Raw genomic sequence first — 25,101 nt, forward strand, 5'->3', positions numbered from 1 at the left:
TTATTTCGGATAAATACGGCTTTCTTGGTGGCTGTCTGTGGTGAGGTCCCTCACGATGCAAACTCGACGAACAATAACCACTAATGTGTCGAACTGTTCCGCAAATATTGTGGTCGGTATGAAGCTATTATTTTCGTACTGTTCCACCATGGATCTCCGCTGTGTGGCTGTCGCTGTGTTGATTATTAGCGGACGACGGTCGCTGCGCGGTCGACTTTTTACACTACCCTCTTCTTGATGGCGCGTTACCCAACGTTTCGACGCTTGTTGTTTATTGTGTTATTTGTGTGAATGTGTGAGTGATAGCAGCGGTGCAAGCTATAAAGTTTTGCGAACTATGACTGCAATTATGAACGCGACCGTACGTGTTCATGCCAAGTTTCAAGTTTATAAACCCAAGGAATAAGATTTTTCATAGAAACGTTTTTACCCCTTTTCCCCCCCTTGGGGGTTGAATTTCCAAAAATCCTTTCTTAGTGCTCCCCTACATATCCCAAGGAACCTACATTCCAAATTTCAGCTGTCTACGACCAGTAGTTTCGACTGTGCGTTGTCTGTCAGTCAGTCACTCAGTAACGGAAGAGTTTTATATATATAGATTTGTTTTTGCTAGGTTAAGTAAGTGACCCGAGTAAGGCCCTTTTGGGTTGTGAGGGACTGTGACTAAAGCCATAAGGAAGAACTGAGACCCCCAGAATTGAGTACCACCTGCGTATTTTACTAACTGATAGTTGTAAACTTTAAAAAATAAAACATTTATAACTATTTAAACTACGACATGTCATGTTATTTTACGATTGTAATGTTGAATTTTGTATCTACCTTTCATATTAATATGGCTTTGTTTTTCGAGGAGGTATTACTTATCTGATTATTGCAATTAAAATAATCTTAGGTACTTATTACCTAGTTATATGATGACATGAAACAAATAAATATTATTGTGATAAGACTGATAGTAAATACAAAGGTTTATTAAATTAAAGGTTACATACATATATATAATCACGTCTATATTCTTTGCGTGGTGGACAGAGCCACCAGTCTTTAAAAGATTGACAGGCCGCGTTCAGCTGTTTGGCATGAGGATAGATCGAGATTCAAGTACCGACTGTTTGCTAGCACGTCCGTCACCTTTCACGACATCCATCGGAAAGAGATGGAGTGGTTCTATTCTTTTTTGTATTGGTCTAAAGCATTCTATTCCCTAAGAATTGTATAGAATGTCTATTTTATTCCAAAATAATGACGTGGCAGAATGACTATGGTGGCAGACCATTTTAATTCAAGTAAAAGTGCAAGGGCATGCAGCTAAGGACATGATGGTGATATTGTAAAAAATCCTTTACTATGTTTAAAAACCAAAAAAAAAAGATACACACGCGTCCTATCTAAGTACATGCATAAATTCTTTTCCCATATATATAAACAAATGTTATCTGTTTATCATGTTTAACGTTTGTATGTCAACAGATAGGACTGTTTTAAACACTTAAAGATTAAATTCACATAGTTAACTTGTCTGTCAGTGATGTGTATTTGTGATCATATGTTATACTTAATATAAAATCGCAGAATGAAAGTGAATGTTGATTTGGAAAATGAAAGAGCTAAGTGCGATTTTAATGTGGAGGAGTTAACTAATTATTTGGACGAAGGAGCAGATGAGACCAGAAATAGAAAATATATAGGTAAGGTGAATTTGATTCGTTACTTGTGTTATGATTACATATAGTCACGTCGTTTGCGGGGTAGACAGAGCCAACAGTATTGAAGAGACTGATAAACATCGTTTAGCTGTTTGGCATTATGATAGAGTAGTGACGGGTTGCTAGCCCATCGCCTATAAGAAGAATCCCAAGTTTATAAGCCTATCCTTTAGTCGCCTTTTACGACATCCATGGGAAAGAGATAGAGTGGTCCTATTCTTTTTTCTTTTGTTGCCGGGAACCACACAGCATGTTATGATTGGCCGCAAGAGGCAACAGCTGTTTATAACAACAGTATTAGATATGTTTTAAAGATTTATATTAAAAAAACATTTGAAATTATTTCGAATGCTTCCTATTTAATGTTTCTAATATCCATTAACTAATACATGTCGCAAATATATTAGTTATTTTACAGAAATATTTGTAGATGTATCCTGATGAAAACATTAACGCCTAGATAAATATGGGCAGCAAAGATATTTTGAGACTACTATTCAATGTCTATGCAATATTTTATAGGTTGACCTTTGGTAGACCTACAACTGTAAGGATCACTATAACAGATTCGTGGAGTCAATTACACTGCCCAACTTTAATTTACAGAAAACAAGGTGTTAAGCGTTGAAGGTATACTAGATAAAGTTCCCGAAGAGTATCTTAGTTATAAAGATAGATACGAAAATGCAATTCGTAAATCAGTTCTCTTATTCAAAGTTCTTAGGGAGATACAGGATTCTAAACAAACACAAATGGAAAAAGTAAGGTGAGTTATGATATTAAATGGACTAAAAAATGTCTCAACACCTACCCATGTCATGACTGATACGAGTATTTAGTTGAACTTAAAAATTATAGATACTTGAATTCTGCCTGAACTGGCTATTCAATCTCTAATGATTAACAAAGTTATGATTTATGTTGGTTCTATTATTTTAGTCCTTGCACCACAGATAGATAAATAAATGTGACTGATTCGTTCTCTCTGCTGGTAGAGAATATTGGCTGTGTGGACTGGTGATCAAAGTTCGAATACTAGACTTGATTTGGGTCACTTTTTTAGGATACAGCACCATGTTTCTGGGTTCGGGTTTCAATTTTTTCTTTTATTACAGGTCGTCGTTTAGACATACAGTACAGACAGCGGTGTTCAAAGACAACAGTCCATTTTCTGTCCACTTGTCTATGTTCATACCAGCCATTTTGGGACAATGTAATGATGTGCAAAGAGAGTATTGGTTGCCGAAAGCTCAGAATATGGAGATAATCGGTACATACGCTCAGGTGATTAACTTCGTTCATCACATTTCTTTCATGATAGCGCCATCTCATCTTCCTGGCGCTTCGTCTCGGTAATGTTTGCCAGATATAATGCACCAGCACCACCAGTATATCCTTTCATCACGACCCAGGAGTAATAAGAATAACTAACAGAAAACCTAAAAAAGCTTCGAAGTTTTCTGATAGTGCGTTATGTTGTCTGTTTGCTTTGAAATGTAGCATTGGCTTGAACAACATTTGTGGAATACGTTTCATGGTAAGGTCATCTATCTCTAACATCTGGCATAGTCTGCATATTTCGAAGCACTTGTCTGTAGTATTTTTGTCGTTTATTAGCCTTCTTGTCAGCTGGTTATAAAATTTTATGCCTTGTTACAAACATGAAATGTTTGTCAAAATTATAATATTTCAGACTGAACTCGGGCATGGCACTTTTATCCGAGGTTTGGAGACTACAGCTACATATGACCCTGTCACTGAAGAGTTCATATTGCACAGCCCGACGCTAACTTCATATAAATGGTGGCCAGGAAATTGTAAGTTTATACAAATTTTTACAAATATTTTCTCACGCTTTCCTGGGCAAACAAACTTCCTGAGCCAAACTAGCGGATACCTATAACCACAGAATTGTCGATAGAATTTATTACGATATAGCTGATCTTTATTATTTTTTACGTTTATTATTTATTTTACACGCATATCCGTTTGTTCTTTTTAAATGTGCCTTTTAATTGATTTAATTTGTGATACAGCGTACTGTAATCAAAATCTAATAATCTTATTGTTTTAACAATGATTTATTTACTTACTATACTATAAATACAATTTGTGTTTAATCTATGCATATACTTTCGTTTATCGTTTCGTCATTCATAAAATCAACCGTTCATGGTGTTGTAATACTTCTTTAATTGACATTTCCACACATTGAATTTTTTTTACTAATCTAGTTTGTATGTAATATAAGCTTTTGATTTTTAATACTAATTATTATATTGTCTTAACTCCAGTGGGACACACAGTGAATTACTGCGTTGTTATGGCTCAGCTATACTCCAATGGCAAGCATTGCGGCATCCAGCCATTCATGGTGCAGTTAAGAGATGAAGAAACTCATGAACCACTGAAAGGAATAAAATTGGGAGAGATCGGAGTTAAACTGGGGCTAAATACGGTCAACAACGGGTTTTTGGGCTTCCACCAACATAGGATACCCAGGGATAGGATGCTTATGAAGAATGCTCAAGTTTTAAGGGTACTATAGTCCAACATAATTATTTAGGACAATAGACACGATCTTGTATTATTTGAGTTTTATTAAGTTACATATTTCAAAAAATATATAATATGATCAGTTATTTTCTACTAATGCCAATTTGCAGAATTCCAATGTGGATATTTCCATTTTTTCACACTTTAAGTAAGTAGTTGATATAGCGTCACTTGAGTTATATCTACTTCATTATTTCTCAGTACTCCATGTTAGTTTGTACCTAATTCTTTAAATATTCTAACTAATCTTAGTTCCTAATTTTAATTAGTACGGCACCATCATTTTGATTTAAGGATGGCACTTTCATAGCTTCGCCGAACAGCAAGCTGACCTACGGAACCATGGTGTTTGTAAGAGTCTGCATCGTGAACAACATGGCTAACCAGTTGGCTAAGGCGGTCACCATCGCAGTCAGGTACTCTGCAATCAGGAGACAGTCTCAGCTAAAACCCCAGTGAGTTTATTAATACAGCTCTTAGGTACGTCTTCTTCTTTCTTCTGGTGTTCGTCCTGTTTTAATTTTCACCTCTTTAGTGAGGAGCCTGGGGTACTCCTTTGGCATATTATAATTGTGTTAGTGATCAAGTGAACTTGTGACAAGGCAACCTTAGGTCCTTTTTTAAGTTGTCTGCTTTTGTTTTCCTGTATTCAATTACTTAAGTATTAGTCGTGGGTAAGTTGTCTGTGTAGAATAGAATAGATTTATGGCTGGTGTAGCATATTATTTGATTTTCCGCCACATTGATTGAAATTCTAAAAACAGTCAATAAAATTTCTTCTAACGATTGCCTAATAAGTATGTAGATTTCTCCAAATTATTTTACTCTAATTGCCTCCCATGCTTCAGTGAGCCTGAACCTCAAATCTTGGACTACGTGACTCAGCAGCACAAACTCTTCATCGCCATAGCTTCCAGTCACGCCTTCTCATCTGCTGCTAAGTGGTTGTGGAATATGTTTGATAAGGTCAACAAGGAACTGGCTCAAGGGAAGCTGGATAATTTGGCAGAGGTAAGAGTGTACTTTTAACAAAATTTTGAAGAAAAGACAGAATTACGAAGAACAGGATTGCCCTAATTTGAAAAGTTAAGGATAATATAACAACAAGAACACAATCGCTATTTTTTCTGGAAAATATAATTGAAACCGCGAACATTACACGAAATTTAACTACGTAACTTACTAGAGTTTCATGACATTAGCTAGACTAAAAGCAATAGATCAACTTATACATACATACATATACATATAATCACGTCTATATCCCTTGCGAGGTAGACAGAGATAACAGTCTTGTAAAGACTGATAGGCCACGTTCAGCTATTTGGCTTTAAGATAGAATTGAGATTCAAATAGTGACAGGTTGCTAGCCCATCGCCTAAAAGAGGAATCCCAAGTTTATAAGCCTATCCCTTAAGTCGCCTTTTACGACATCCGTGGGAAAGAGATGGAGTGGTCCTATTCTTTTTTGTAATGGTGCCGGGAACAATCAACTTATCTAGGGCCATAACTTTATATTCCAGAGCACATAATATAATTGCGATGTGGTTCTTTTCCCATATAAACATATGTTATCAGTTTATCATGTTTAATGTTTGTTTCTCAACAGATAGGACTATTTTAAATACTTAAATAAAGATGTTCACACAATAAACTGGTCTGCTAGTGTTGTGTATTTGTGATATTGATTATTTTCCAGTTACATTCTGTAGCATGCTGCCTGAAAGTGATCAGTAGCTCTGACGCCGCGGTCATGGTGGAAAGGTGCCGTTTAGCCTGCGGTGGTCACGGGTACATGCTGTCGTCCAATCTGCCCCAAATATACGGCGTGGTCACACCAGCCAGCACGTATGAAGGAGAAAATACGGTGCTTCTTTTGCAGACAGCCAGGTAACCTTTATCAGATGTAGAAATACGTTTATTTCCAAAATTATAGAAAATATCACTTAATGACGTCAATACAACCTATGATGTACAACCGCCTTCAAAGCAGAAGAAGCGGCGGAACGAACTAAACTGCACCATTTTTTACATTTGTGGGCATATATGATTGATTTTTTTTTAAATCGCAATCATGCAGATACCATTAAAAAATCTACATACCTGTGGGTTGAAGAATTGGTTCTGCAAACCTCCTTATCGAAGTCGGTTAAAACTAACAAAGGATCGTTCCTGTTTCAGAGCTCTAGTCAAGGCATGGAAGCAATCCTCCAAAGGAGAAGTAGTGGCGCCTACCATGAAATATTTGGTTGAAAAGAAACCATTACAAAAATGGAACAATGATATTGACGGCATTATAGAAGGATTCCGAAGGGTTGCTGCACGGTTAGTAGAAGATACACAATATAATTTGAGATTTGTTAAATTTAAGTATATTTCACATATAAACATCTTCATACCTTTCGGAGTTGAAAGATCCAACAGTCTTGAAACAACTCTTAGACCATGTTCAGCTCAGAGCATTGAAATTGAGATTCAGTGACCGGTTACTACCCCTAAATCCTAAAAGAAGAATGTTTTATTTATTTAAAACCTTTGCCTTTAAACTGGATTATTTTATTTATTTACTAATTTATGTACACAGAAAACATCAAAATGTGCTTGTTCTCATAATCGGCATTAATGAATTTTCCAATTTTAAAGTAGGTACTGGGAATAACACGTCACTTGTTCTTATATCATAGTGTCTCAATCACATGAAATGTGTTGACTTTAAACAAGAAAAAGTTGTTATTCTATTTATTAATAATTTCTAAACAAGGCAGTAAAGTTTAACATTGAGCCGTAAATTAAAATACGCAGGAAATTAGCGGCGGCCGTCGGCAGCGTTGAGAAGCATGTTGGAGCTGGGTTTTCCCAAGAAGAGGCATGGAATAAGGCTTCCGTCCAGTTGATTGCAGTTTCTGAGGTTGTTATAAATGTTTTGTTTAGCAAAATAATAAACCATGATTCAAGAACCTGCAAAGATTGTGGAGGTCAGACGGTAGCCGCTTCGTGTAAAAACCTGACTAACCCGATCTAAAATCATGGTCACAGGTGGTCCCATAGAGGTGAGGATGTAACCGGGACTAGAACCTGAATGATTATAAAGGTTATACAAGTACTCTACACAAGGCGTCTACAAAATTTCATTTTTCAAATTACATTTCGTTCAGGTTTTTGCGCAAAAGAACTACAAACACACACAATTCTGCACATCCAAAAAAATTCGCATTTTTAATATTAGTAGGATATGATGTAAAAAACATATTTGGTGTTGAAGAAAAAAATATATATTAATTTAAAAACTTTCAGGCTCATGGTCGGGTGATAATAATGTCTGCCTTCAAAGCAGAGGTAGAGAGAACAGCCTCGTCTTTATCAGCTCCTGTCAGAAGGGTTCTAGAGCAACTGGTGGAGCTGTACGTCCTATACTGGACTTTGGAGAAGCTGGGAGATTTACTATTGGTAAGGAATTTTCAAAGAGATATACATTAGGGTGGGTCGATTTCGGGCGTTTTTTTTAAATCTTGTTCGATTTTCAGTGGGGGGGTCTCAAAAGTTGCGTAAAAATATAAGCTATTAGACAATGTTTTTATTTTTCTGATTTTATATACTTTTCAGCCCTCTACTGAAGTTAAAAAATTTCATGTATAAAAAAAAGTTGTACCTATTAAAATACGGTTATTTACTTAAAAGAAATTGACTTTAAAGGAGAAACCATTTATTAAGATCTTCAATTGTCTAAAAATGAAACATATTGCAATATTAAAGAAAAAACAAAACTAATGTCAATACTTATTTTATCTATTTTTTACACTTGTAATCAGACTTACAGTCAAATGAAGGTATTATTGATCTGGATTGCAATTTTGATCGAATTATTCCATCTCGAGCTTTTTCATCAGCAACAGTAATAGAAGCCTCTGTTACAAATGTTCAATGAGTAGAGTTTTGGCTTTCCTACCATCAAAATAGATACCTTCAACAAGGTTCTTAGAGCTGTTCTCTTGTGGCTTTGGCGTTCCTTATTATCAGCTCTACGTAGTTTATTTTTGTCTACTACTCAGTTATTTTCTTCCGTTGATACTAGTCCTAAATCTTGTAAAACTGCTGACATAAGATCTGCTCCAGGTCTATCAGAAACTCCATATCGATCACAAGTTTCTGCAAATTTTGGTAGTTTTAAAGTATTGTAAGATTTTTCGCTTTTTGATGATGTTTTATCATTACATTCGTGATCTGAAATACTTAGGTCCACTGGTGAATTCATTAAGGGTTCTGCAACTTTGTTTCTTCTTTCAAAAGAACAATGACTTGGTCCTGGTTGTGGTTCATTATAGTTTAAATTTCTTTTTTTGCATTTTCGGTGTCTCTCAATCCTTTGAATTATTTTTTTTTGTTTCACTGTGATCTATTCTTGAAATCATCATTTTTCTTTCAGTTCTTTGATCTAATAAAAATGTTCGTATAATTACAGACACTTTATCGTTTTTAATGCAGGAGCACGATGTTATTATTTGACATTTACATAATGCTATATCAAAAAGTCGAGACAAAGCAGTATCTTTAAAACTTGCCAGTTTTCGAGTATAATTTTCAGATCTCTTGCTTTGTGGATATCGGATAAGCTTCAAATATTCAACATTATACTTTTTCATGAGCTCTTTAATACGTTTTGGCCTCACAATTGGAATAGAAGGTGAAACACGAATTTTCTCGATGTCGCGGAGTACAATAGCGAAGATTTCACTTACTGCTGGCTGTTTTCCTGAGTTTTTTAGCAGTAACTCATGCCTCACATGAAAAATATATTCTTTATTACGTCTGCTATTGTGGGTAACATATTTATATTAATTTCTACAGGTGCTCCAAATATAGAACAGTCCATAGCACTTCGTGTAATGAGATGTTTTCGCTCGCTCATTTTATAAGTCACTAATTGTAAGTATTACGACACGATCACAAAATAATAATACTAGGAAACTAACTTCGTGGAAATGTAATATATTCCAGCTAAAAATTCGTTATAAAGTATCGAAAATCACTAGAACAAAGATAACACAAAGGTCTATAGTCGTAAGTATTTTACTTACGCGTAGGTACCATCAAAGCCGTTAATATTGTTATGTATCTACCCACTTAGAAATTTGAGAATTATGTAGAAAACTGATTTTGTATGATTCAATTATCTTTATAAGACCAAACTAAAACAAGAATAAGTAAAAAAAAGCATTTTAAAGTTATTAAAAGCGTTTGAAATATAGGCGGTAAATACCAATTTTTTCGATTATTTGGGCTTCGGTAGAGGGCTATAAGGTATATCGAATATTTTTTTAATATTTTTTTTGTAATAGTATGATAATAACGCAACTTTTAACACCCACCCATGATTTTTATCAAAAAATTTTGAAAATCGACCCACCCTAATATACATGCATTAAGAAACTTTTTAGGTATTTGTTAGCAACTTGCCATCTTTGAATCTCACTTCCATTATTAAACTTTGCAGTAGAAAGTGACCTTTGACTTTTGACTACTGGCTCTGTCTGTTCCGTAACTAAAGAAGTCGTGATATGTGCTTGTAGGCAATGTTTAGCCAGAGGGGTAGAAAAGAGGTAAACTTAGGTAATATTTAAACCTTCGTGAAAGAAACTCCACCAATTGATTTTGACTGACCCGTTAACACGCATTGTCCTTTGTCCATACCGTTAATCGAGCAATAAATTCTATCTCTTATAATGCTAATTCTTACTAACAATAGAATTTGGCACTTTTTTGCAAACAGATGTGAATATGCTGAGAGCTTTTACGTGTTATCTGTAAACTCATTGTCTGTATGTGTGACACAAGAACACTGATCTCAAAAACTTTTTTACTGACGCGATGGAAATCCATTTTTATGCCATGCAGCTTTTCGGCCTTGTGGCTACGAGTCCCTATTCACTCGTTAGGTAAACTATAAATGAGCTTTAGAAATCGTTGTAAAATTAATTAAAGATTTTTTAACAATATTTACAAACTTTATAAATTCCAAATTAATGCGATTTGGTCTTAACACGCCGAACCGTACCGTTAGACGAACTAAGGTCAAATTTCGTTTGGAGATGGATTATCTTTTAATTCCTGATAAGGATTGAAATTTTGTTTTTACTCTGAGTCACGGTCAGCTTGGTTGTATAAAAAAAGTGCTATACATTGCCTTGGTCGATCTCAAGATCAAGGTCACAGATTATACGCTGTGTACTGATTTGGCGAACCGGAACGACTATCAATTGTTATGCTTAGGGTGGGTTGCACCAAAGCCTACTAATAGTTTAGTTATGTTTTACACTTAATTTCAGCCTCCGTTGTACGAAACGCGCAACGCCGGTTTCATCGCTATCGCTGTTCCGTTTCACGTCATTAAAAGTTAAACAGCAATAATTTTTCGCACGATAAAAACGGCGTCGCGCGTGCCATGCTACGGGGACAGGAACAGAAAAAGGTATACTATACATACATTATATTCACGTCTATATACCTTGCGGGATATACAAAGCCAAAAGTCTCAAAAAGACTGCAAGGCCACGTTCAGCTGTATGGCTTCATGACGGAATTGAGAAAAAAGGAATTCTTGGATGGTTTGGTTATGTGGAGAGAATGAATGAAAGCAAGTTTACTAAGTTAATATACAAGTGGAGGGTGAATGGAAACGTTGGAGCAGAAGGCCCAGACAACGTACCTTGATCAAATTGGGGTAATTATGGCGAAAAGTCAGGTCAAGAGAACCGCATAAACGAGAAAGTGAAGAATGTGAATGAAGTGAAAGAATGCAGGGATTGTAGCAAGGGGAAAGATGTAGTCTCTGCCCACCTCTCCGGGAGAGAGGCGTGTTATTATTATTAAATGTATATCTACTTTACATAAACAGTAACAATATCAGCGATAATGGTACAAAAAATGTAAAAAGAGCAACATAAATAGTTAATCAGAAATTTAACGGAGTACGAGTATTTACGACTTGGCCTTTGGTTATTGTCAATTTAAAGTGTAGTATTATGGTGCTACCAAACATATTGATGTAAAAAGTTATGGTTCTATACGACCAAGTGATTGACCATCAAGTATCCGCAGATACCGTTATGCTTTGTTTTTAGTCGTTTTTGCGCGCAAATGAGAGTAATAGCACATTTTTGTAGGTTGAGTGACTTCTACAAAAATAACATCGATTGTTATTATTCTTTATCGTATCGTATTTTTTATCGTATAGTAGGACTCGTAATAATTCTGTCGTGTAATATGCGACCGCTTTTTGCTTACGGTTAACGTTTAAGTCGTAGTTTTGTCTCATAAATATATACATTTATACAATATTTTATAATAAATACTTATTAATATCTTAGACCCAGAGGCCAATCAGAAAAGTTCATTTTTCTAATTAGAAACGAACTTTTTATGATTTCCCTGGCGTAGGCTGGATTCGAACCTGAGACCTGCTGTGTCACAGACAAGCGCACTTCCGCTGCGCCACCGAGGGCGTCAAATATCATGACATGTCATCATGTCATGACATCTTTCACCTTGTCTTCGCTTGTTTTCTTTCTTATGCATCTTATCTACGTTATAACCCGGAGGTAACCTTATGACCATAATCCACGTGCAGAAGTCAGGTTTTACAGGAGCGATTCCCATCCCTCATAACTATGTCATCAGGGAAACTTAACCCAACCTGGAACTTGTTGGCTTGATAATTTCCTCGCTCTAAATCAAAATTAACTTTTTTTTGTTCATTATTGTGTCACATTTTGAACATCGCTTAATAATTGTCACATCTTTTAATTTCACAACATTGGTTGACGTCAAATAAATTATCTATCTAATAATATAACTATGCAAAAAATCAAAAAAATCGGTAAGTATTTTCATGATGATGAACATCTTTCGTTAGTTTATGCATATCCATTACATGCATTTGGAAATCGATAATCCGTATAAATTAACTATAATGCCTAAGTTTCACGCTATATCTTACTCCATTTAGATCTGCCATTAAAAGAGACTCTTTTCAATTTGCATCAAGATCATCTCAAACATCGAATCAATTAGTGTAGAAGGAGCATCTGGTAAATAATAATTACATAATAATTTAGTAGTAGTGTAGAAGAAGCATCTGGTAAATAATAATTACATAATAATTACCTAAACGTAATTTTGGTTCCAAAAAATTGAAATAACACGTGGAATTTTTTTAGAGCATTAATGAAAACTCAACGTTTATTAATTTTTTATTCATTATTATATAACTTAAGACTCTAAGCCTTCTCATTGGACATATCTCTTTACATACAAAATAAACATTCTTATCTCGAAAAGACTCAATATTGAAATCCCCGTAATACTGGCTGCCACTGCTCGCCCGTGTCGCCTAAATAAGGCGATGTCTATCTAGGCTTTATATATCTATGTTCATACGTTAGATTTACAATCCCGCCATCCGGATACTGAGATCATCGTTTCTGTTTAACATTTATTGACACTCATAAATGCTCGCAGCAAATGATATTAATTCTTTTAACGGTTTAGTCCTGTTTGGGCTGATCCGGGTCCCATGAGGTTATGTATTCGGATATCAGTCAGCCGATCGCATAATTATATGATAGTCCAGTTGCTTTTGGATCCATCTGCGTGGGACAAAATATATAATTTTGTTTCATTCTGTATTTAAAAAAATTATATTTCACTGGCGATATGTTTTGAAGAGTGGGGTGCAATTAGAAAAAGTTTCTTAAAATGCAGTTTTGCATTCGACCAGTTATTTTTGTAACTCTCAATTTAAAGTTTTTTAAGCCATTTTAAGCTTATTTATCAAGTTACAGAAACATACTACTACTACCTAATTTTAAATATTAAAAAAAGTTTTACGAGCTGTTCTCATTTCCAACGAGTGATTACAACTTTCTTTGAGTTCCAGAGTTTCTTTATACTTATCACTTAATTTCACAACAACATGATGCCGATTCAACATGAAATTGTCCTTAGTATCCGTAATAGAGTAATAAAAATCGTACAATCAATTATGCTCTTCGCTATCTAACGCTATCTAAAATATCAAGTTGAATCATTAGACATGAACCGGGGCAATCTATTATAACGACGGAAGTAGGTATACCCATATTTTTATATATAAACTATTTAATTTAGCATATTTATACAGTTGCTACGGATGATACCATCTTAAGAATAATCGTTTGCATTAATTAAGCACCAAAACTATTCAATATGGACGAACACTTTCAAATTTATGGTCTCACTAGAGTAATTATTGCGAATAGATCGCGCATTTTGAGTAATGAATTTTAGCAGTAATAAGACAGTTTGTTGTTTTATTTATTTCTTTCACTTATATTTTAGACCTTATTAGTTTCTAATCTACAAAATTGTATGACGAAATTGAAAATTCACAATATTTTTGTTATAGGTAACACTATGATTTCGAACTACTGAATGGGTTGATAGGGAAATAATTATCCATGATATCTATTTTCGGTTATTTTGGTGGAAGTCCATTTTGGGCCCCTACATTTTTATGGCTTAAATATATATCATCGATTCGCATGATATTATTCGGCATTAGGTATCGTCGTAAACTTACATATGTTAATCGTTATTATGTGAAATGATAAATAGGATAAAAGAAACAATAGGTACTTATGCCAAAAAATGGGAAACGATGATGAAGTTTGTGAACTTAAAACAGCAGTTTTGCAATAAGTTAGAAAAAGTTTATTTGCAGCATGCAACCAAAATTTCAAGTATTTTTTATGTTGATTTTTCATATTTTCTTATGGCGCACTCTACCACACAATATCAAAAAAGAAAACTGGTTCAAACATCATAATGGTTCTTTATTTGGTGATAATGTGGAGTTTTCGGTCCGAGACATCTTGACTATTAAGTAAGTTATGAAAATTTTTGCAAAACGGTTGAACACCCACTTGACTAATAATCTATAGATTATAAAGGGTTTCTTGAAATGGTAATGAATTTTAATAGAAAGAAACTATGTTTTAATATCGATGTATAATACGCAAGGGTGACTGACTGATTTACGAACGTACATACCAAACTATCACATCAATCGGACCGAAATTTAATAAAACTATGAAGTTAATAATAGAGCAAATAGTTACTATGAAGTAGAAAGATAAGAATTTCTCGAAATTTCCGCGGGAACAGAAAAAAGAGAGATTTTTCCTTTTAACCGAGCGAATCCGCGATTCTAGGTACTCGGGTTAACAATACCGCGATCAACTTTGCTTCACACATACATTTGGCCGGGAATCGAAACTGAAACATTGTGAGTACAAAATTAAAATTGAAAACAGAAACAATAGTAAAGATATTTTTTTCTAAAATGTGATTATTATTAATCATTACGTCTTCTGTTGTAATGTTGGCTGTCTATTATGTGGAATACGATTTATGAGGCAAATTAATAAAAAAGAGTTCATAACTGTGACTCTTCATAAAATTAATAGTTCTACATTAAGTCTAGAATCTATTAAAGAAAAGAATTAAATATGCTAAATAAGATTAATTGATTGATGGTTTTTTTCAAACAACTAAAGAATTATAGAAAGCAGATTATTTTATTGAAAAATACTGCAATAAAATATGATATATATCTGATGTCAAAGCATCGTATTATTAAAATTAGAACTTGTGAATTAATGGTTTTATTGCTTTTTTGTTGATGAATTTATAATGACAGATAATACATTAAAAAATACTTTTTATAATTATTCCACGTTCCACAAAAACATAAGAAGACTTACTTCAATATTATAGAGTCACCTTACTACAAACGAGTGATAATCTTTGATTTTTAAAATCCTTCATCAAACTCAGGTCTACCCAGTCAAGAGACGGACTAGAGTATTAACCACTAAGCTGTCGATCCTAAAGGTTTACTATTAATTACCAGGATAACTATCACGTTACCAAGTTTATCAAAAGTATGTTCAGCAAGGGGCAGGTAAACATCGTCTTTCTTTGGCGTTGCTTTTTGTATACGGTCAGGTTCATTTGCACCCGAATTTACATACCTTAAGTGTCTTTGTAGAAATCGATCAATCAATCAGTTGTTACCTAAAACAGTTAACCTATTAACCTTCTGACATTCGTGCAAAAAATGGATCAGATCATCAATGATAAAGTTCTTGGGTCAAGCAATAACCTTTTGATACAGTTACGCGGGGTCAATATTCTATAGTTAATGGATCTTTCATCTGTATGTCAATATACTTACTTATCCGATAGAACCAGTTTTATCAGGACGGGAAAAAGTGCGAATTTTTATTGACTAGGGCTTATTTATGAGGGTTTGCGACTGTCGGAGACATGTTTTTACGTTATTAAGATAAGGTAATGTGATAAGTTTTTAGTTCCCACAATAAGACTAGAGAAATTGTAGATAAAGTAGAAATTCTTTTATTCATTTTCGGACGAGTCAAAGTATTGCCCATATCATATATCATCATTCAAATTCAAAAATTTTCTTCGTTATTATTCGATACATGTCACATCTTTTGGTTTCACTGCATTGGTTGACGTCAAATAAATTACTTAAAACTAAGTTTACTGCCGCTTCCAAAGCGTCAGTGCAGAAGAAGCGGTAACCAACTGCATTGCAGCATTTTCTTCACCAACGTCAACTTCACAACTATCCAAACTCAGAAATGTGGACGAGAGATTTATTGAAAGATGATGAACATCAGAAAGAAACTAAAATACAGAATGAAAGCGCAAGAGTTATGCAAGCGAGAACTGGTTCCAAAGAGAAAATTAAAAGAGCCTTCCAAATTTAAAAAAAAAACTTTCAGCCACATAAGAAAATACATGCTAAATTTAGGGGTTTAGGCTGTGCGTCAGTCAATCAGTGCCTTATTTAACGTTCTCGGAGTTTTAGCTAGATAGCTTAAATCTTCTTCTTCCATCTGGTGTTAGTCCCTGTTCCATCTTCACCTCTCTGGAGAGGAGCTCGGATTCCGGCAAAGACCACGATCTTGGATTGCAAGTCAGGTTTTTACACGAAGCGAGTCCCATCTGACGCTATATTATTAGTTGGTTTATATACCCTAAACGTTTTTTTTTACAGTTTACAGGAATATCAGAGACAGACGTTCACGAGATCCAGCAGAGATACGAAGATCTTCTAGAGAAGATACGGCCCAATGCTGTCGGCCTGGTCGACGCTTACGATTTCAGAGACGAGGTTCGAATAACATACTCAATAACTTTTTCTAGTTATATCTTACTATTATATTATAACATCCAATTATTTCTAAATGAAGGATAATTGAGATTCTGTTAAAAATTCTTAAACAAAAAATCTTGATGTTTAAATTGTTGGAACTACTGTGCTACCGGTTCTTAGCTTATGGAATTATGACCATAAATAACAGATGTAAGACTTTAATATAATCATCACCCTTAAAATAACTATTCACTATTAGCATGATTAAAATCAAATTGAATAAATTATAAATATGAATTAATTATTATTAATCGCCGAGCATAATTTATACCTATGATTATATACGAAGTAATAATTATCCCAGTAGTATTACTGATATTAAAGTTATTTTATGCATTTAAAATCTAATAATTTTAATATCACTAATCTTAGTAGGATTACTGGATATCAAAATTATTTAATGCAACGTAAATAATGAAACAAAATTTCTCCGATGAATTAAATTTTTACAGATTCTCAATTCAGCCCTGGGTTCATACGACGGTCGTGTGTATGAGAGACTGATGGAAGAGGCTCTGAAGAGCCCGTTAAACGCGCAGCCCGTCAACGATAGCTTCCACAAGTATCTCAAGCCCTTCATGCAGGGGAAGTTGTGATGGGGGATGCATACGTTAATACTCTATTCAGGAATCAGAATAAAAAATGTTATAATATTCGATTATTTTTATTTTATCACCAATAAGTACTTAGCACAATCTAATAAATGCATTTCAGTCGTCTTTAAAAATGAGATTCAGACTTGAATTTTGAGCACAAATAAATAAATTAAAAGGCAAATACACAAAGACAAGTATCAAAGTCGTCTTGGTGTGGTTGCTATAGCGCAATACCAATGGTACTTAAGCGCTGTAAGACTTGGCATTAGCGGAGCCGAAGCCAGAGACGTTGGCAGCGGAGTTGGCGACCTTGTAGCCGGTGGAGAGCTCGTGCGCCTTGGCAGATGAGACAGCGCTTCCAAAGCCAGAGCTCTGGGCGTTGGCGTCAGACCTCAGACCTCCGAACGCAGCCCCGTTGGAGTTAGCAGCCGACTTTGCGGCAGTGAATCCGGATCCAATGTTGGCAGAAGAAAGAGCGGATCCCTGGTTTCCGAGAGCGTTGGCGGTGGATTTAGCTGAACCAGCACCGTTGACATCGGCGTTAGCGTTGGCGGAACTGTATCCAGATTGGGGCACGACGACGGGCTCGTAGGTTTGGGCGGTAGACTTGGCGGCGCCATAACCGTTGCTGTTAGCCTGAGCATGGGCAAGGCTGGAAGGAGTGTTGTAGTATGTTCCGAAACGCCAGCTGATGCCCTTCTTCTGAGTCTTAGCGACAGCGATGGTTGGTTCGTAAGCGCCAGTGTTGGCAGTAGAGGAGGCTGAGCCGTATCCGCCGTTCATCTGAGCTTGGGCATTGGATAGAGTTGATCCCAAACCGGAGTGAGCTTTGGAGCTAGCAGAGCCAGATCCAGCTAAACCTTGGATTCTGGCAGCAGTGATAGCTGAACCGTAGCCGGTGTTGGCGTTCGAGTCAGCGGCGCCGTAGCCTCCATAAGTCTTAGCGTTGGAAGAAGTGAGTCCATAAGAGCCGATGCCTCTCTGTGTCTGAGAAGATGATTGAGCTAATCCAGCGCCATTGGAGATGGCAGACGCGATAGAGGAATCAGAATTGCCGTTCATGACAGCAGAAGACTGGGCAGAAACGGGGGCTGGGATTTCATAAGTGACTTCAGCGGGGACTTCGAAGTTCTGCTCGTATGTGATAACAGTGGCAGGCTCTGGGACTGGGTAGTAAGCACCGTTTTGGGCCTCTGCTATAGCCTTAGCCGATCCATACGTGGGGATTTCTGGCGCTTCGTAGGCTTCAGCTTTAGCGATAGCCTGGCCGGGGTAGATTTGGCCGAATCCATCGTTGCGAGCGAAGATCTGCGGGCCAGTGGAGCCGCTGCCGTAGGCCTGAGCGCCGGCGCCGTTGACGATGGCGGAGCCCGAAGCCTGGCTGGCGCCTCCGAAGTTGCTGCTGTAGCCTTGACCCATTGAGAACCCACGAGCATCACGGTAAAGTACACCTGGGAATAAGAAAAAGTGAATTAGTATAATTGTTTACTGTTTTATTTTTAAAGATGTTTTTTTTAATTTATTTTTATTTGAATTGTTTATGTAAAAAAGTAATGATATTAATATCGTTTTTCAGATTACTGATGAAAATATTTTTTTTTGTATAAGATATTTTTTTTTTAATAAAGAAACAAATTTCCTTACCGTTTATAATGACGGGGTTGCAATGGCACACGGCGAAGAGGGCCACAGCTACAACGAATCTTGCCGCCATTTTGCTCAAGGATAGTGATTACCGAGAGGAGACAGTTGAGTGGATGTCGTGAGAGCATTTCTCCGCGCTTATATACCACCGACCGTTCACCACCTCCCCTGACCCAGTAGCCGTGAACTTGGCCCGTGATGGACACCCATAAATTTATTAGATTACGGTAGATTAATGAGCGATTGCTGATTTTAGCGGATGAGCTAATGTGCGGTGCACTGACCCGCGTGCAAGATCGTGCAGTTTATAGACGCGCTAATTCTATTGAAAAGTACATTTTTGTGTATTGGTATTTGCCATTACTAGTACGTTCTATTTGCATGTTTTGCAAAAAAGGCTGTTTCTTCTTGTGTCGTGTATCTTACTATAAAATATTTTTTTTTTTTTTAATTAATATGACATTAATTATTAAATTAATTAATTAATATTTGTTTATGACGTTAAAACTCAAATTTGTACTACTTCGTGATTAAATTGACATAGAAATAGAGTACCTATAACTTCACTATTAACGTAGGCTAGTAATTTAAATTTCCATGGGAGCGGTGTCCTGAGTAAAAGCTAGTACGTATAGGTCTATTCGTAGGTATATATAATAAAACAGATTTCGCTAAAATTATGTATTGGGATTTTTAAAAATTCCCACGGCTGCGAAGCCTGACCGGCAGTAGGTACAGTAGGAAATACCACAGTTAATATTTTGTCGTCTAATTTGATAGAATTTTGAATTAAAAAACCTTTTTTATCTCGTTATTTAGTTTGTTTCTTGTAGTAGGGGAGAGTGGGGGAATTGGAGCTATGTAAGGAAAAGTAAAAAAAAAAACAGTTTATGTTATAATCATAGATATTTATAGACACTAATCAGTCTTTAAGTTATTCGTCTTTCAATAATTGCCAAGTAACATTTGAAAAATATATCCTTAGATATGTAAAATCACCTTTTTTATAAATCTTACTTTCGCTCCCATTACCCCACACATCGGGTAACGAGAGCCAAAAAGCCTTCATATGTGAAATGAGAGCCATGAAATAATTCTTAATAAAATTTAAACCATTTTTTACCCATTTAACAGGAATTAAACAATCCAAAGCTTAAAAGTAATCAACAAACTATAAACTAAAACAAACATATTCAATAAAAAAAATGCAAAAGGTATTTTAAGGATCTAAACAAAAATTGCAAATATAATCCTCAGGGTGATCGTAACCTGAACACTCAGAATGGGCCCATTTGCCACAAGCTCTACAACGATACCATAATTCTTCATTTTTACCAACATCGTTACATATCATGCATACATTTTCCTCCTCAGAGTATTCAGAATTATCATCACAAATATTTTTTTCATTCATTGATGATTCATCAGTAGTGCTGTCTTGGAACAAATTTCTAGTTACTCTGTGTATATTTTTTTGATATAATTTATTCTTAAACTGTATCTTATTCTTAGATTTACTTATTTGTATTTTCTTTGGTTTATTTATTTTCTTCTCTCTTTTATTCTTTTTCTCCTTCTTCTCCTCAAAAACTTCTTTCATAGGAGTGCTAGTCAAAACTTCTGAATGTTGCTTGTTTCTACTACTTTTTCTTGGTTTTGTCTCCCATGAAGTCGCTGCACCAACACGCTTACGTCCTTTAAGAGCAATTATATTGTCTGGCTCATGAACTGTAGAAAATCCTGTTTCGTCCATATTGAATATGTTTTGCGCCTCAAAATTAAATTTTGTCATTACAGATTCCAAATTGCTAAAAAAACGAGTGACTTCAGTCTTATTAAAGCCCAAAATTCTATTAATACTGGTCGCTTCTGGCTTTCTTATACTAAGTTCTGGATGTCGATTCATGAATCCGTACAACCAATCTTTCCCAGCACTTTTTTTTTCAGTATTAAATCTATTTTCGAGACCGTAGTTCACAGCCATATTGTAGCATATTTTTCGCAGTTGAATGCTTGTTAAACCGTAAAATATGTTAGACATATCGAGTATATGCTTAACAAGTATCTGTTCCTGTTCACTAGTGAACACAGGTTTCCTACCGAGCGTCGGAGAACGACTGTAAGAACTGTCATCAGTAATTGCTAACCTGTACCGTTTCTTCAGTGTGCTGTAAGGTATTTGATATTGTTGTGCCGCTTTATTAACCGATATTCCTTCATTTCTTATAGTGTTTATTGCAGACTCCAACGTAACCGATGTCCAACTAGCCTTTGATGTCGTCCGCTTTCTACTTCTTGGCATCTAAAAAAATAAATAAACAATATTATTACATTTGAATTTTGCCACTTGTAAGGGGTAATAAGAGCCATGGCGGGGTAATAGGAGCGAGCCTAGCTCCCAATACCCGGAGGTTGACCATCTCAAAATAACGTAAATAATCTAAAAAACTTACCTAAATAAATTTAACCTTTAATCTTATCATAAAATTGATTAAATAATGCATAATATAGATGTAAAATACGACAGAATAATTGAAGTTTAGGTACTCACTTCGTTTGAGAGATTTCGCTGTTTTTTGTAACGAGATCACTCCAAACACACTTCCTCTTGCCACCGCTATGCGCGTGCTACTGAGCAGGCCGGCGGCGATCACGTGATATGACCGAACGTTCTCGAAGCCATTTCTGTCAATTTCGCGCGACTTCCACGTTCCTGTCTGTGTAAATTTTAGTGGCTCTCACTACCCGCTAGCTCCCATTCCCCCACTCTCCCCTATCCTCATCAGTTAAATTTAAAGAACCCCAGAGTCCTTAAAAGACGGCGACGGTAAATAAAGCTTTGAATTTTATGAAATTCCACGACATTCATGAATTTAACATCTTTAATAAGAGAATGGTAAGCCATACACTGTTTAAGTCAAGTCGATCAACTTTATCTATGGTTGTAACTAGGAATTTTAGTTTCTAACTAACAAACTAGGTACATTGTTTGTTTCGCTGATTTAATATTGGTTGTATAGAAGATGTGTTTACGTCAATAAATGATACCTCATATACTATTTCGAAAATAAATTTATGTCAATTCCTAATAACTCCTAAAACTTGAAGCTTTGGCCAGTCATGCATATTGCTAAATACTTTAAGAGGTGTACTACAATCTTTGTCTTCCTCCTGGCTTTAGTTCCGGTTGCATCCTCACCTCTCTGGTGAGGAATCCGGGTTATGCCTTTGATTGAGTGAGTAAGTGAGTAAGCAACGTACACGTTACATTAAAAAGAAATTAAATTTTTATTTGCATTACATGAGTAGGTACAACAAGGTCTTAAATTTTTATACCAGAACTTCATATTTATCCTTTCGGATGTTGCAAACATTAAAAAAAATACAACTTCCATATTTTATCTGCATTTTTATTATGAACAAAAAAAGATATACAGGTAGGTTTTTGAAAATACGCGTAAAATATTTTTGCATCTTTCTCAGACCTATTCCTTTCTCAGACCTTATTCAGAGCGACACTAGCAAATCATGAAATTTAAATAAACAACGAACTAAAACCGTAAACGCTCGTCTAAAATAGCTTCGGGCGTGTAATAAAATGCCAAAAACCGAATCAAATATTTGCTTTACGAATATTGAATATTTATTTGTATCGCCGTTTATTTATTTATCGCCATAGGGAATAATCTAGTGGGGAATACCTAATTTTACACCATTAAGTCGCTATAGATCATTGATTTGTATTAGAGTTGAATTAAAAAGACATTAAAAGCCATAGGCGGAATCTTAGTCTCATAAATTAATAGAGATTTAAGAAAAGCCGTGTGAAATTTTGCCACACGGTAGATGCAATTAGAGTTATTTCAATACCTTTACATTTATTTTTCATTCCCTTTAATCGCCTCTTACGAAATCCATTGCCTGATTAAAACGCGATATAAACCATTCAGAAAATATTTTTTGTTTTTGCAATATCGTTGCAATATAAGTTCTTTAACCCATGACACATATAACTAATGCGATAAAATTATTTATTATTGGTATATATTGATTCATATTTCAAAACGATAGAAAAAATCATATAGAATTTCTTCTAGTGTTCGATAGTTGTCTTTTAAAAATTGAACATAATTATGATATTTTTTAATTAATCAGATTAACTTTTAAAGACTCCATACTTACTTACTATGTACATTGGCTTAAACTACATTCACTCTTTCATGTCAGCTCCTCGGTTTAGGGTATTCTTGACCGGACCTGAAAAAGACACCTAGAGGACCGCATTTTGAACTTATCATAAAAAAGAGTATAAATAAAGCTACTGCGAAAATTGGGCTGGTGTTAAAAAAAATGGGATTCTTCTTGAGGTGATGGGCTAGCAACCTGCTTTGATCTCAAATCAATCATTAAGCTATACCGCTAAACTTGGCCTTTCAGTCTTTTCAAAACTGTTGGATCTGTCTACCCCGCAAGGGATATAAACGTGCTAATAGCTATGTATGTTTAAAAAATATTCTGGTATACTTGTATTTTTTATTAAAAACCTAGACACCGATACATGCAAGGCTTTTTTATCTAGAATCTAGAACACCAACGATAATTGCAAATGGTAGATTTATCAATCGATATGAGACTTCGAAACACTATAAAAAATAACCTTCTTCAGTTACCGAGCGTCGATTTATTATCTTTTTTTCGCAAGTCAATAAACGGTATAATGAACCTCAGTCAGCATAATATAACCCACTTTCGTTAGGAATATGAATAATAAGGTCATAGCGAATAAAGTAGGTACTTAAATTGAAAATTATATTAGATTTCCTATGTATCTTTTCATCAAAGTCAGACCAACGTTTCGGAAGTTATCGCGTTACAAATTAACATAAAAAAAATTGTCCCTAGTTCATTTGTAGACTTTTAACTTAAACTACTAGTACTTATTAAATTAAATTAATAGTGTAAATAAATCTAAGGACTTGGTATTATTAAGATTTCGTAACTCTTTTTATTTATCGCAAGTAGCGAATGATTGGTCAACTTCGGTTTATTCTAAGTTTTCTCCAGACAAAAGCAGAAAAAATGATTTTTATCACGATGGAAATGGCAGAATGAAAGAGTAGACTCCTGAAGACGGGTTGAGGCAAGAAGATTTTATACATAAATCTAATCACGCCTTTTTCCCGGAGGGGTAGGCATAGAGTTATATAGTTTCAGTTACCACGGTCCCTGCATACTTCGTGCGTTTCCCACATTTATAAGCCTCTTCATGCAAGCTCGTCGGTTTCAGCACTTTTAACCTTTGAGTTAGTACTAAAACTAATCGAGGTACCTCTTTAGTATGAATTCACCTTGTATAAAATAAATAAAAAAATCAATTATCATAATAAATCGTGCCAGTAAGTAGCGCGCTCGTGAAGTTACCGATTTTGTAGGCGAGTGCTTGCGCTCGATTCGATATCGAGTATGTAATTAATCGATGTCAATGCCAAGACCAAATAGATCCTTTATCTATGTATAGAGTAGTTTATGAATGAGAGACTGGCGACTAGCTTTTGCCTATGACTTTGTTCGCGATTTTTACCGCGGATCCTACAAGTCTTTCTTTTGTCTGTGATAAAAAGATGACTTTCCATTTCAGTAAGTATACAATTATAGGAGGATTGTTTTTTGAAAGCGATAAGAGGCAAAAGTCAAACAATACGGAACTGTTAATTTTTGTTTGGGTCTTTATTGAATTTTATATTTTTGTATTATATTTACTACCTATTTGCTTTATTTTAATATTACCAAAGGCTAATTTTTTTTTACTTTAAGTAAGTATATTTTAAAATTTGGACCGGCGGGCTCTCTTTTATGCGAAGCGGAAATTTGACTAACCGTTGGCATAATAAAAGACTGGTTTACCAATAAAATTAAGAACAGGACCACTCCATTTCTTTCCCATGGATGTCGTAAAAGGCGACTAAGGGATGGGCAAATAAATTTGGGATTCTTAATTTGGGCTTCTTTTTTTATGAGCTGGTTACCTATTTGAATCTCAATTCTATCATTAAGCCATACAGCTGAATGCGGCCTATCAATCTTTTCAAGATTGTGGGCTTTGTCTTTCCCGAAAGGGATATTAACGTGATTATGCAAAATTACAAACTATGTCCAAAAATATAATTTATTTTCCAAAAATAATGTTTATCATATTGCTTTGTATTTTAGATTGGTATACTATAATATACTACAATACACTCCTATTCTAGTAATAATCCGTATTCTACGTGATGCCTCTGCGGAAATATACTCTATACTAATTTAATTCGAACATATT

The 25,101-nt window shown here is 35.2% G+C and overlaps 3 protein-coding genes across 4 annotated transcripts; 1 reads left to right on the plus strand and 2 right to left on the minus strand.

The window, feature by feature from the left end:
• Positions 1–1,471: 1,471 nt before the first annotated feature.
• On the plus strand, positions 1,472–17,195 carry LOC106133463 (probable peroxisomal acyl-coenzyme A oxidase 1). Of its 2 annotated transcripts, XM_013333194.2 has the most exons (13): positions 1,474–1,691; positions 2,316–2,475; positions 2,825–2,993; positions 3,403–3,526; positions 4,004–4,248; positions 4,560–4,720; positions 5,114–5,276; positions 5,965–6,155; positions 6,447–6,590; positions 7,068–7,173; positions 7,560–7,712; positions 16,384–16,500; positions 16,995–17,195. In XM_013333194.2, exons 1-13 carry the CDS (start codon positions 1,577–1,579, stop codon positions 17,136–17,138), a joined length of 1,992 nt encoding a protein of 663 aa, XP_013188648.1. In that variant the 5' UTR covers positions 1,474–1,576; the 3' UTR covers positions 17,139–17,195. The 2 variants fall into 2 exon arrangements, with proteins under 2 accessions (XP_060803917.1, XP_013188648.1); XM_060947934.1 differs by lacking the exons at positions 16,384–16,500; positions 16,995–17,195 and adding an exon at positions 10,589–10,696 and having other exon boundaries at positions 1,472–1,691.
• A 186-nt stretch (positions 17,196–17,381) lies between these two features.
• Positions 17,382–18,852, minus strand: LOC106133451 (ice nucleation protein-like). The gene is made up of 2 exons (XM_013333182.1): positions 18,783–18,852; positions 17,382–18,589 (listed from the first exon to the last, which is right to left on the minus strand). Exons 1-2 carry the CDS (start codon positions 18,850–18,852, stop codon positions 17,382–17,384), a joined length of 1,278 nt encoding a protein of 425 aa, XP_013188636.1.
• Positions 18,853–20,001: 1,149 nt separating this feature from the next.
• On the minus strand, positions 20,002–21,461 carry LOC106134330 (uncharacterized). The gene is made up of 2 exons (XM_013334348.2): positions 21,334–21,461; positions 20,002–21,084 (listed from the first exon to the last, which is right to left on the minus strand). The coding sequence occupies exon 2, from the start codon at positions 21,082–21,084 to the stop codon at positions 20,002–20,004; it is 1,083 nt and encodes a 360-aa protein (XP_013189802.2). The 5' UTR covers positions 21,334–21,461.
• Positions 21,462–25,101: the final 3,640 nt, after the last annotated feature.

This window comes from Amyelois transitella, chromosome 3 (assembly GCF_032362555.1).
Source record: "Amyelois transitella isolate CPQ chromosome 3, ilAmyTran1.1, whole genome shotgun sequence".
NCBI classification, from domain to species: domain Eukaryota; kingdom Metazoa; phylum Arthropoda; class Insecta; order Lepidoptera; family Pyralidae; genus Amyelois; species Amyelois transitella.

Excerpts from the sequence above, each read along its gene's own strand:
- LOC106133463 (XM_013333194.2), top strand. The coding sequence starts at position 1,577 with ATGAAAGTGAATGTTGATTTGGAAAATGAAAGAGCTAAGTGCGATTTT. Across the intron at positions 1,692-2,315 it reads CAGAAATAGAAAATATATAG|AAAACAAGGTGTTAAGCGTT; the intron begins GTAAGGTGAATT and ends TTTAATTTACAG. Across the intron at positions 16,501-16,994 it reads CTTACGATTTCAGAGACGAG|ATTCTCAATTCAGCCCTGGG; the intron begins GTTCGAATAACA and ends AAATTTTTACAG.
- LOC106133451 (XM_013333182.1), bottom strand. The coding sequence starts at position 18,852 with ATGGCGGCAAGATTCGTTGTAGCTGTGGCCCTCTTCGCCGTGTGCCAT. Across the intron at positions 18,590-18,782 it reads CAACCCCGTCATTATAAACG|GTGTACTTTACCGTGATGCT; the intron begins GTAAGGAAATTT and ends TCTTATTCCCAG.
- LOC106134330 (XM_013334348.2), bottom strand. The coding sequence starts at position 21,084 with ATGCCAAGAAGTAGAAAGCGGACGACATCAAAGGCTAGTTGGACATCG.